This window comes from Polypterus senegalus, chromosome 12 (assembly GCF_016835505.1).
Source record: "Polypterus senegalus isolate Bchr_013 chromosome 12, ASM1683550v1, whole genome shotgun sequence".
Lineage (NCBI taxonomy): Eukaryota > Metazoa > Chordata > Cladistia > Polypteriformes > Polypteridae > Polypterus > Polypterus senegalus.
The window spans coordinates 17054345-17067682 of record NC_053165.1 but is presented as its reverse complement, the minus strand read 5'-3'; the positions used below and the strand labels follow the sequence as shown (position 1 = coordinate 17067682).

The window sequence follows — 13338 nt, the reverse complement described above, 5'->3', positions numbered from 1 at the left end:
GGGCCCTTAACCTGCAATTGCTACGTCATAATCTGCATCCAGCCCTGCGTGTAGGCCCTCCAACCTGCAGGGAAAAACTTGGGGGTTGGTGGCAGAATTGGCACTCCATCCACCGTAAAAAAACCTCTCACTGGTTCCACTCCATCTGAACTAGTGTGGTGCTGAGGTGTCACCCATTACATGGCTGCACTCGGGTCCTAATCTGGATCCTGAGTTGGTTTGTCGTGTGGTGGGTGCGGCAATGCATTGTATCAGCGCCTGCTCCTAACCGCTCTCTTGGTGTAGAAATTACTTTTATGCTGGTTTATCTGTTTTAGAGAGGAAAATAGCCTGAGCCCCTTTTACACTTATAAAGGTTAATATCACAGGAAATTGGAGCTGAAAATTTTCCGGAATTTGAAATTTTGGCATGAGTGTTGGAAAACTGCGTATGGTCAAAGCTACAAATTACTACTTAGGGGGAATATTACTTGGCTTTAGGGAGGGGTCTTACCCTGTGCACTCAATGCTATCAGGTCCACAGTTGCAGGCCCCATTAAATTCACAAAGGGAGTTATGAGAGAAAAATTCCAGGAGTTCTCAAGGGTGCTCATGACTTCAAATGTGGGGGAGATGTAAGGACGTAACTGTTGGTAGGAAAAGAGACCAGCTTGGCTTGTGGAAGAGAAAAGGGGACAGGAGAAACTTCTTTACACAAAGAGTTGTGAGAATCTGAGAAACCTCAACAACCTTTGAGAGGCACCTGAATGAGATACTGGAACAGCTTTACTGTTAGCTGAGCAAACAAGTTTGATGGACTGAATGCTCTCCTCTTGCCTGTCAACTTTATGTTCTTATATCTGTGTGGTGTTTGCATGGTCACCTCAGTTTCTGCATGGGTTGCTTTCTGAGTACTTAGGTCTTCTTTCCCACCTCCCAATGATGTGTATATTGTGATAATTGATGACTCCCAAAACTCACTGATGGACTACTGCTCCAGCCAGGATTGAGCCTTTGGCTGCCAGTATAAGCAGCAGCCACCAAAAACATGGACTCTTGTGTAAAGCGGGTGATTTTTGATTCCTCTTGTTCTGTGATATTGTTTGTATTGCTTTGCTTTGTGAAGCACTTCCTATTGGTGTTCATCATGCAAAGCTGATGCCTTATCCAGGAAGCCCTGCCTGACTGAAAACACCCAGCACACCTCTACATGCCACCTACCTGTCTTGCTGTATCTCCAAACTGGATATTCAACGTTGTCATAGCTTTCACAATGGCCATAATGGACTGCAAGGTGTTACTGTAGATAATAACGATGAACTCCAGGCATTCCTCCAGTGAATAACCATCCTTATGGATAATTCTATCAAGAGGAAAAGAAAAAATATGACTTGACTTATGACTTTAGTAGTGTCTGTGTTTTCATGCTTTAATGAGTGGAGTGAAGCTCCAATGAGTTAATAAATGAGGACGACTAAAGTATCTATCTATCTATCTATCTATCTATCTATCTATCTATCTATCTATCTATCTATCTATCTATCTATCTATCTGTATGTCTATCAGTGGGCTTCCTTTAGTTTAACATGGCCTTCTCATAACTTCATTTTAACTTAATCCTGTTACTCTGTATGTTCAATTCTTCATAATAACTATTCATAGTGGCTCTAAAATCCATACTAACCCCTACTCTCTCTTCTGTTTCTTTTTCCGGTTTCTCTGTGATGGCGGCCTGCGCCACCACCACCTACTCAAAGCATCATGATGCTCCAACATTGATGGACTGAAAGCCAGCAGTCTACATGACCATCATCATCAAGTCCTTCCGTGAGAACCCTAAATACAAAGAGGACTGTTTCACTTATGTGAGGTAGATTGCCCAGAGGGGACTGGGCGGTCTTGTGGTCTGGAATCCCTGCAGATTTTATTTTTTTTCTCCAGCTGTCTGGAGTTTTTTTGTTTTTACTGTCCTCCCTGGCCATCGGACCTTACTCTTATTCTATGTTAATTAGTGTTGACTTATTTTATTTTCTAACTGTGTCTTTTATTCTTCTATTCTTCATTATGTAAAGCACTTTGAGCTACATTTTTTTTTTTGTATGAAATGTGCTATATAAATAAATGTTGTTGTTGCTGTTGTTCCTCTGGTTGTCCCTGTTTCTGATGTGGACGGGAGCAACACTGGAGCACCACAAGGAACAGTTCTGTCTGCATTACTCTTCACTCTCGACACCTCAGACTAGAAACAGAACTCCAGGGGCCTCATGTATAACGCCGTGCGTAGAACTCGCACTACAACATGGCGTAAGCACAAAAGCCGAAATGTGCTTACGCACAGAAAAATCCAGATGCTGGAATCTGTTTGTACTCCAACTTCCACGTCCTTCCGTTACATAAATCCCGATCAGCGTGAAAACTAACGCTCGTGCACGCGCATTTTGTAACGCCCCAAATCCTCCCAGAATTACGCCTCTTTGAATATGCAAATCAATATAAATCGCCCTTAAGCGCAGCCTTCTGTGAAAAGACAATGGGAAAAGCACGGGGAAAATATAACGATTTCAGCGAATACCAAGTGGAGGCAAAGGAAAAACATACTATTTGTTCAAATAAACCGTCGTATAATCAACAAAATGAAGTTGATCAAGTGACATAGCTGTTGAAGAAACTTGAAAGCTCACATTCACAAAATCGTACAGTGACGGAAATAAAAAAGAAGTCACATATCAAAGTCGCCGATACACTTAGCATATCTGAATTTTTAAAATATAAGATTGTATCATTTTAGCACTCAGGGCAATTTAACAGTGAGGTCACATTAACAGACTCCACAATGTGCCATCGAGAGAGCCTGCATATATGGTGGTCTAGTGACGAGAGTCCTGCTTATCCCTTTCTTTCTCAGGATGGACATTCACCTTTGCCTTGGTAATCTAATTTTCCTTGAACACAGCTACATTGTGTCTGCTCAAGAAATGGCTGATACCTTGCTTTTGTCTGCATATATAATTGTAACAAAGCTTTTTTCGAAACTGATGGTGTTGAAAAGCTAGGCTCATTCGCCTTAATAAATGATAAGCGTTTGTGTATTTGTGTATCTGTGTGTCTGTCCTGTTACTATGTCTCTTCATTCCAACAGATGACGCATCACAAACATTAACACTGCTTGTATAAATCCCATACCAAAAAGCATATAACAGACATACTCATTGCAGTTGCTGAGCCAAAGATGGCACATCACAAACATTTCATACCAAATGGCATATAACAGAGACATATGCATTGCATTTGTTAATCCAACAGATGGCACATCATAAATATTTATAGTAAGGAATTTAATTCCTACAAATGTTTGTGATGTGCCATCTATTGGATTGACAAATACATTTTTTTGCTACATGCATTACAAAATGCATTTCAGTAGATGGTGCGCTGCAAATGTTAACACTGAGGTCTACGTTGAGTACTTAGATCAGAGCCCATCTTAGATGGGTAACATAGCAAGTTTTATATAAATGCACAGTTTATTATGTAAATGTTGGTAGAAATAGGGATTCCAACAGGCTGGGGCATGTTGTCTACTTCCAGAAAATCATTATGACTTTAACTGGCTGTGTGGCTTTCTTAAATTATCTGTGAGAAGAAACAAAATATTTTCACTCACTTTAAAATATATATATGTTCATTTTAGAGTGTCTTTATCTGGGCTCATACTGGGTCCTGGCAAATCTGAATTACATTATGTGAATTTAAGAATGTTATCTTTATGATTTCCCAGTAGTGTTGCTTCCTTGCACCAAGTACTCCAGGGTTGAAGTCCTACTTGTTTCCTGCATGGAGTTTGCATGTTCCCCCCCAATGCCCACATGGATTTCCTCCCACAGTCCAAAGAAAAGAAGGTTTGGGAAACTGGTGATGCTAAATTGTCCCCTCATGTGTATGTATGTATGTATGTGTGTGTGAGTGAGTTCAGCCCCTGTGATGGGCTGGTGGTCTGTTTGGGCATTGTTCACCCCTTGTGTCCCCATGAGCCAACTTTAGATAAGTGGGCATGGAAACTGAATGAATGAATCTTATGAATTAACATGGAGCTGTGCCCGCTGCTAAGTTTAGACGTACATCTGATGATTGACATGGCAATGACACGAAGATAATTTTATCATCAGGCTAATGAAACCGCTGTGGGAGAACTTGAGCCCTTTGAATCGGAGCATCGTTATGGACGCTTCCCTCGTCATACTAGATGATGCCTCTCTTATTGAGTCTCTGTCTTATTCTGCCTGGCATGCTTACTATACTGTATGTTTAATTACGAGGAGACAGAAGAATGAATGTACTTTTTCACACAGCTTTTTAAAACAATTAACATTGTGTCTAGAGTGTGTGTGTGTGTAACAGCTCTTGAAACATTTAAATCATCCACAATGACTGCACATTTAATGAAGCAGTGCAGCTTTCCCTCAAGTAGTTTCTAATGATTTCTAAGTGATGCCCCATTCAGTCGTATTTTTTATTATGTATTTACTCTTTAAGTTTTACACAACAAGAATCAGTGTGTAGAATTTTATTTCACATCTCAGGGGTTGAAGCACTTACTTCATCTGTTTGACAATGGTGCTCTTCCCTGACTCACCGGCACCTGCAGAGAAGAGAAGAGAAATACTTCAGCAGTACACCCTCCATACTTAAACACAGTTGTCAATATTTACTACTTACATATAATTACATGCATACATATGTGTGTGTGTGTGTGTATGTATATATATAGATATATATTCATAGCATTCGTAGTGTGAAACACAATCTGATTGTATGGGTGGTTATATATATATATATATATATACAGGGGTACCTCGGTATACGTCTGCTTTGGAATAAGTCCAACTTGGTATACATCCTGTTTAGAGGCGAAATATTTTGCTTGGTATACGACCTTTGTTTGGAATACGACTCGTGTGCTAGAACAACACGTGTGGTATACCGGGCGCGCGCCTTCAAAAAAAAAAATTTTAACCTGTATAGTAATCCCTCACTATATCGCGCTTCGACTTTTGCAGCTTCACTCTATCGTGGTTTTTATATGAAAGCATAACTAAATATATAACGCGGATTTTTCGCTGCTTCACGGGTTCTGCAGACAATGTGTCTTTTTACTTCCTGTACATACTTCCTCAGTTGGTTTGCCCAGTTGATTTCATACAAGGGACGCTATTGGCGGATGACTGAGAAGCTAACCAATCAGAGCACGCAGTTAAGTTCCTGCGTGCTGAATGCAGTGTTAACCAGGAAGTCTCGTCTCGCTCATTCAGCATCAACGTGTTTCGCTGTGTAAAGAGTTGTGCTCTTTTGTGTTTATCTTTGAGCATAGTCAAGCCCTTCATTATGGCTCCAAAACGATATGCTACTACTTCAGGGGCCGTGCCCAAGCGCAAACAGAAGATGTTAACGATTGCCGAAAAGGTAAACGTTTTGGATTTGTTGAAGGCTACGATTCTTTTATTTAAAAGTAGGAAAGGAATATAAGATCTACGGCCGCAGTGTCCTTTTAACCAGGGTGCAAAACAAGTTGTAAGTGGATGTAATAAGGCAGTAGTCTGGATGGAATCTGCTTTAGGGATTTGGATTGAAGACTGCCAGAAGAAGAACAACAGCAGTGCTACACAATCGCCTGAAGTGGCTCCTTTAAGGGCTGTAACGCTCTCCTTTGTTGTGCAGTAAAATTAAACTCATTGTTATCGGACAAGTCATTTTCATTTATTTCATCTAATTGCTTTTGTATTTATGTATTTTAGTATTAAGCAGTGCTTAAATTATTTTATACAACCCCATCAATGTATAATATGCCAATAACAATAGGATTTTTTTTAATGGGAACGAATTAATCATTTTCCCATTATTTCTTATGGGAAAAATTTGTTTGGTATAAGTCCTGTTTGGTATAAGTCCAAGGATCTGGAACGGATTAAGGGAGTATACCGAGGTACCACTGTGTATATATATATATATATATATATATATATATATATATATCTATATATATATATATATATCTATATATATATATATATATATATATATATATATATATATATATATATATATATATATATAGTAGGAGACGACCGGAGACCTTGCCCCACCGTGATGCCTGGAGATGGGAAGGACCACGAGAGGAGCAATATGTACAGTATATATATATATATATACAGTATATATATATAGTGAACACTAGAGGGCACTGTTGCTTCTAAAACCCAACAGAAAGACACTGAGGATGCTGGGTAAAAGCACCAAGAACACGTTTTATTCTTTTTTCTTCCTTTACAATGCTCTCCACCACTACAGCCACAAGTAATCAAGAATTACACGGCACATAAACTACTCCTTTTTCTCTCTCTTTTCTCCTCCACACCTCCCAACAAGCATTGTCCACCTCCTCCCAATTCTGGCTCACTTCTGTGAGGTCTCTTCCGTCCTTTTATAATTAGCCAACCTGGAAGTACTTCTGAGCTTCCGGTCACATGGCCTGCCAGCACTTCTGGGTTAGGAGAAAAAGTTGTCTCTTGTAAATTCATAGCAACCCCTGGCAGCACCCATGGCACCCAACAGGGCTGAGATTGCAAACTCCAAGTCCCAGGATGCCATGTGGGAATCCAGTGCACTGCTCATCATCGTATCTTATCACGCCTCTGCCATATCCAAGTAAAAGCGGTGTCATTAGCATCCTAAGATCTTCATTGGTGCATGTAGGGCCACGGGAACATTCTTGGAGAATGTGGTCCATTGTTTGGGTGGTCTTACCACAGGGACATTCAGTGCTTGTTGTGAGGCCCCATCTAAATAGGTTGTCCCTTGTTTTGCCCACCTTTGACCTAGCTTGGTTAAGCGTGACCCAGTCTTTCCTAGAGAGGGATGTTCCATTGGGTAGATGCTTTTGAGGTGTAGGAAGAGCTTCATTGGGAGGGCTACGGTCAGTCTCTCGCCACCTCTCGCGCCTATGTGTTGTGGACTGCTTTGGATTAAGGGGTTCCATTGTGGTGAAGCTCGAACAAGAAGGTCGTCGGCTATTTACCTCCTGGTGATAGCAAAGTGGGTGTCTGGAATCCATCAGTTGCTTGACCTTTTCTACTCAGAGAAGCTGCCATCTAGGGTTTTGCAGGAGGCAGTGCCCAAAAAAAGCTGCTTTCCCCCATCTTTCCTTATCCGGGGCGTCCTGGCCAAGTGGAGCTGCTGGCTGTCTATTACTGTATATATATATATATATATATATATATATATATATATATATATATATATATATATATATATATATATATATATATATATATTGTGGACATGTGCCCTAACACAACAGGACACAAGTTAAAGAGCACAAAGAGTCTTTAATTATGATAAACTCTTTAAACCAAGCGTTCCCCACCACAGCCACAAGTGCAAACATACACGAACACTATAGCACAAGTCTTTTCTTCCTTCTCTCGCTGGTCACTGCCTCCTCCACTCCTCTTGCCAGCTTTGTCCACCTCCTCCTGACCTGTTAACATGTCTTCTAGTCATTTCACACTCTGTATCCAACAGTCTCAAAGAAAGTCACCCAGTCATACATCAAATGTATTAAGTTGAAAAGGGTAGGACGTGCTCTAAATTTAACCCTAACCCTAATTTGTCAGTGTACTCTACTGATCCCAGGTGAGATCCTGCATTGGACGACATGCTTCAGAGGATCTCCAAGGATTTAACAGGCTCTAATAATGGATGGGTGAATCAATATAGACGGTTTAACCTTTATAGGGTTATTCTTAATTTCCTTCTTTTGATTTTGGTACTAAATTTATTTTTCAAATTATTTAAAAGTTGCAAAATAAAATGCTAATATGAAGTACTAAGTGTGACATTTTCTGGGAGCATTTTGTAGATCACATTGTTTTACTTATCACGGAAAGCAGAGATCAATAGAGTGGGTCTGCTCTCTTCTCACCCATCCATCCATTTTCCTAACCCAGTTTTACAGGGCAGTTATCAGAGGGTGGTTGGAGTCTGTGCCAGCAGTCATAGGGCACAGGGCACAGGCCCACCTCAGTTCTCTCTGCTCTTCTAAGAAAAATCCTTGAAGAAAGCAAGCAGTGAGCAGTAACTGTGCAATGTGCCCACAAGATGGTGACAAATGCCTGCAGTATAACAATTGAAGGCTCAGCAGCGAGATGAACGCTCAGTCAAGTATAAGTTACAGTAGTGTATCCAGGCACAGAAAATTCTTTTATGCATTTAAAGCCTTTAACATCTAAAGCTAACCTGAATAATTATCATTAATTAAAATGTATGGAGTCAACTTCCCAATATAATGTCATTTGTGCATTGTCATCATGGGCAGTTAAAATGCATAGTGACATAGAACTTGGCATTGGGGCCAAGGGACTATTTATAGTTTACAAACATTGCATAAACTTTTTTATATTTTAATTCTAAACACCTTAAATATATATATGAAAATAACTATATATATATATATATATATATATATATATATATATATATATATATATATATATATATATATATACAGTATAAAAATGCAGTACGCTATTTTACTTATGGGACGGCCCAAAGTGTGCCATTCATTAGTTTACTTAAAGACTTTGGAAAAGGCCTTCAATCAGAACAAATACACATAGAAATCAGGATGAACGACTGGCACAAAACACTACATATAAAAGTGATGGACATGTAGATAATGCAAAATATTATATTACATAAGAAAAGGATAGTATATGAATGGAGATATGTAACATAGATAATGAAGAGAGCTATACAACAAAGAGAGATGGATAGATATGAAATGTGCTATATAACGTGCTGCATCCACTAAACTGTATCATCTCCAGACAGAGGAGCAGCTTCAGCAACAGACTGCTGTCACTGTCCTGCTCCACTGACAGACTGAGGAGACCCCACACTATGCGACTCTTCAATTCCACCCGGGGTAAATGTTAATATTATACAAAATTATTGTCTGTTATACCTGCATTTTTATTACTCTTTAATTTAATGTTGTTTTTTATCAGTATGCTGCTGCTGGAATATGTGAATTTCCCCTTGGGATGAATAAAGTATCTATCTATCTAATAACATAGATATATGAGGAAAACATACCGCAGCTAGATAGATAGTGTCATGCAGGTGCATCAGAGTAATAACCTGCCGGGACCAGAGGGGGCACTACAACTAACATTGTCATTTCCTTCTCTCCAAGCAGTGCCAAGAAACTGCTCAGTGAGGGCAACTGACTACACCCCTTTCAGTTCATTGTCTGTAAAAGCCCCTGCTTCCTGGCAGGAGGCATCAGTTTGGCAAGAGTAACCCGCTGGATGGAGCTCCTCAGCAGACTGACCCTAGAAGCCAAGTCTATTTTCGACAGCCTTTAGCAGTGCAAACACAGGGTCAAAGATTACATTTCTTTGTTTGTATCTAAATATTAAGCAGGATGACCTGGTTGGCACCCCAGATTTTGTTCTGGAGCCCTATCATTCCTGCACTTGGCAAAAATAGATAGACAGAATTAGTATAGTAGGCAGGATTAGATACTGTAGATAGATAGATAGATACTTTAGTATAGTAGGCAGGATTAGATAGATAGATAGATAGATAGATAGATAGATAGATAGATAGATAGATAGATAGATTTTAATTTTAGTACAGTAGGCAGAATAGATAGATAGATAGATAGATAGATAGATAGATAGATAGATAGATAGATAGATAGATAGATAGATAGATAGATAGATTTTAATCTATAATATAGTTGGTAGAGATAGATAGATAGATAGATAGATAGATAGATAGATAGATAGATAGGACCCCATTCTGATGATTCTGCTTGAATCACCAATCTTACAAATCATACTCGATTTACCAAGAGGGCACCAACCCCACCATCCCCTCAGTCGTGCTCGATTCCCTCTTGGTGGTATCACACAGACACTTACATGGGAAAATCGTAGGTTGTGACACTAGAAAGGCTGAGAAACGCTGCTGTAGATGATGAAGGGCAAAGGGCACAAAGGCAGACACCGATATGAAAGGCTTTATACCAAAAGGTCTGTACACCCAATTTCTCAAACTTTTCTTCTTCTGCCTTCTGAGGCAGTTGTCATGTTTGGCCAGTGAAAGACTGGGAGGCTGACGACACAAGAGACTGTACACTACACTGGCACAGGGTGACAGACATCATAGATGCTTTTATGACAAACCATAATTGCTAACATGCATTGCATTACACTAATGATACTATATTAGATGTAAGGGGACATTTTCTTTACGGTTTTCTGCTAAACCAAGACTTCATGGGCCCATCACTTCTAGCACAAGTACCATAGAGACAATACAATCATATAACTCTTTTATTAACAGAAGTATTAATATATAAGAAGTTCCTATTCAAAGAATTTCTCCAAATATTTTGGTGCCTTTCTATCCATATAAAACATAATGTTAATCTGTTTCCTTGATCCTGATTGGTGTAGAAGTGCGTGTGTGTTTTACAGGCAAATTCTGCAAATGACCAGAACCTTTATAAGCCCAGGAAGGTCCTTATTTGTTCAGCATTTGTCTTAGTCAACCAAACTGTTCGTATGCTTCATCAGATCTGAAAGAATGTCCATTAAAACCATTGCAGTAGTGATCTGAGCTGTTATTTGAAGAAAACTGCCTAACACTAGTATATATTTCTCTATACTAATATATTTTAAGTATGTTATCAGACTTAAATAAAGGAAGTCACGCTGAAAAACAAGCCCATTTGCCACAAACAACCTCTGGACTGATATTGCAACTTGGATGAAGGAACGCCATCTCCAGCTCAACCTGGCAAAGACAGACCATCTTGTTATCCCAGCGCATCCCTTTATCCCTTTTCATCTTGGCTCATTATCACTAACAGTCAGTATACAACCTTGTGGTGGGGATTGGTGACAAGCTATCCTTCATGGACCATGCTGCTATGGACTCTATGGTCTCTTGGTCTTGCAGATTCACTCTGTATGGCACATCTGTATACAGTGTCTACCTAAAGGAGAAGATAAGTAAAAATGGCACCTTTTATTGCCGAACTACCTAATTCTCTGCATGAAATGTCCCGACACTGCACTCTATGTGGGAGAAACTGGACAAACACTCCACCAGAGAATGAATTTACACTGGCACCTCCACATTAAACATGGCAATAGAGATGTTCCTGTAGCGGCCCACTTCAACAGCCATGGACACTATGAGAGGGACTTTAAAGTCACAGTGCTTATGGGCAACTTCAGAACACAGCAAGAGAGAAAAGAATGGGAAGTTAAACTCATGTTAAAATTTAATACACAACAACATGGCTTGAATAGAGACAAGAGTTATATGGCCAGATATTAGGATTGTTTGCGTCTCTCGGATTGTCCTAGACAATCTGACTACAGATCCACATTGTATTGAAATCCTCATCAGAAACTTCCAAAGACTTTATTGGACAGTTAACCAAAGACCTTGACTAGACATTGTTCTCCTCTCTCGTTAAATGAGTCTTAACTTGGAGATGTCTACCAATTTTCCACATCTAAGGTGTCCCATTTAAAGGTTTTCCAGTGCTGTACCTGTCCTGGTGTGTATATAAGCACAGGGAGCTCCAGTTTGTGTATTAACATCTCGCCTGACGAAGGGGCCTGAGTTGCCTCAAAAGCCTGTATATTGTAATCTTTCTAGTTAGCCAATTAAAGGGGTCCTTTTGCTTAACTTGTCACTACAGCAAAACTAGAAATACTTCAAATAAGATTTCCGTTATTTCTTTTCATATATAATAACCAGAGCTCGTCACGTTACCTTTGTGTACTGCACATTGGAAAGAAGTGAATTTCAAAGATTAACAAAGGAAAAAAAGTTCATTTAAAGCACACGCGACTTGTCAGCCGGTGACTCAGTGCCACCAAAGATTCTGCAAAATGGCTCGTTCTTTTATCAGATAAGTAACATGAAAATGAAGCTGACTGATCTTTTTTTTTTGTTTTTTGCTTTTGCTTTTCTGTTTCTTAACGTAGATCACAATTGCATTACATCAGTAACCCACTGAAACCAAATCAGAGTTTGGCAGGAGTTCCAGTCAGCCGGTTCCTAATTGCTGTCTTCTCAGAGTCCACCTCTGTTGAGAGAGGGACAATGGATGGATTTTGTTTGATGTACTTCATAGGCTTTGCATTCTCTAACCCTGTGGAATTCTCACAAAGTTCATTGTGTAAAAACCCTTTTATTGTGGGAGGCGTCTGTATCTGATTATTATTATTATTATTATTATAATACTTTTTTTTTTTTCACTGTCTACGTCTCATTTTCTTTTTAATTAGCTGACTGGAGATCAGATAACGAGATAGGAAAAATGTCACTGGAGTGAATGCTGTGATTCATTGATGTCATTTAAATGATGTCATGCGTATTGTTTAACCCCTTCCAAGACAGTGTGGTAACAGTGCCAACTACAAGCGTACAGACTTCAGCATCTTTGGCAACAACCATTGCTCTGTCTAAGAGGCTGGGATTTTTGAGCGTACTCAAAATATACAAATAACTTAAATGCATTCTCAAAACCTCTTAATTCAGTTCAGTGTCATGGGGAGCTGGAGCCTATTCTAGCAGGACTGGGTAGCAGCAGGGCACCAATCCATTGTAAGGGACACACAGAAAACTGGGACCAGTTTAGAGTCATCAGCCATCATTACCAGCATGGCTTTGAGAATGTGGGGGAAAGACCAGTGCAGACATGGGCCAGATGTGCTAAATGGGTACAGGATCTGGGAGGCAGAATTGATAACCGCTGTGGCACGGTGCCACCTACAGAAAGAACACCTTACCAAAAATGACAGGTGCAAAAATATTGTTAAAAGTACGGAAGCCGAGAGGAGACGTGCAATATCGTTATTTTTTTAAATGTATTCCTCAAGTTGAAAGACAAATTTTATCGAGATCTCAAGAAAACAAACTTTGTTTTCTTGTTCTTTTATCAGATAAGTAACATGAAAATGAAGCTGACTGATCTTTTTTTTTGTTTTTTGCTTTTGCTTCTCTGTTTCTTAACGTAGATCACAATTGCATTACATCAGTAACTTTGTTTTCTTGAGATAATGGAATACATTTATCAAGATCTCGATAAAACAAAAGATCTTGTTTTCTCAAAATTATGAAATAATTGTATCTAATGTTTAATGTTTAGCTTAAAAAGCCAGGTCCAGTTTGAATCAGCAGAAGAGCAGAACTGTATTGTAACGACCCGGCAGCAAGCGCTGGCGGAGTGACGCCTCATGGGTAATTTATGTAAATAGTTTGTGGGGAATTTCT

General features: G+C 39.5%; 1 protein-coding gene across 1 annotated transcript in view; it reads right to left on the bottom strand.

Annotated features, from left to right (window-relative positions):
• The window catches only part of gnat1 (guanine nucleotide binding protein (G protein), alpha transducing activity polypeptide 1), a 64356-nt gene that overhangs the window by 16748 nt on the left and 34270 nt on the right, over positions 1-13338 (bottom strand). Inside the window, exons 2-3 of the mRNA XM_039772075.1 lie at positions 4576-4618; positions 1201-1342 (exon numbers count right to left, since the gene is read on the bottom strand). Of these exons, the coding sequence (XP_039628009.1) occupies positions 1201-1342; positions 4576-4618 (185 nt within the window). The remainder of the gene's footprint in view (positions 1-1200; positions 1343-4575; positions 4619-13338) is intronic.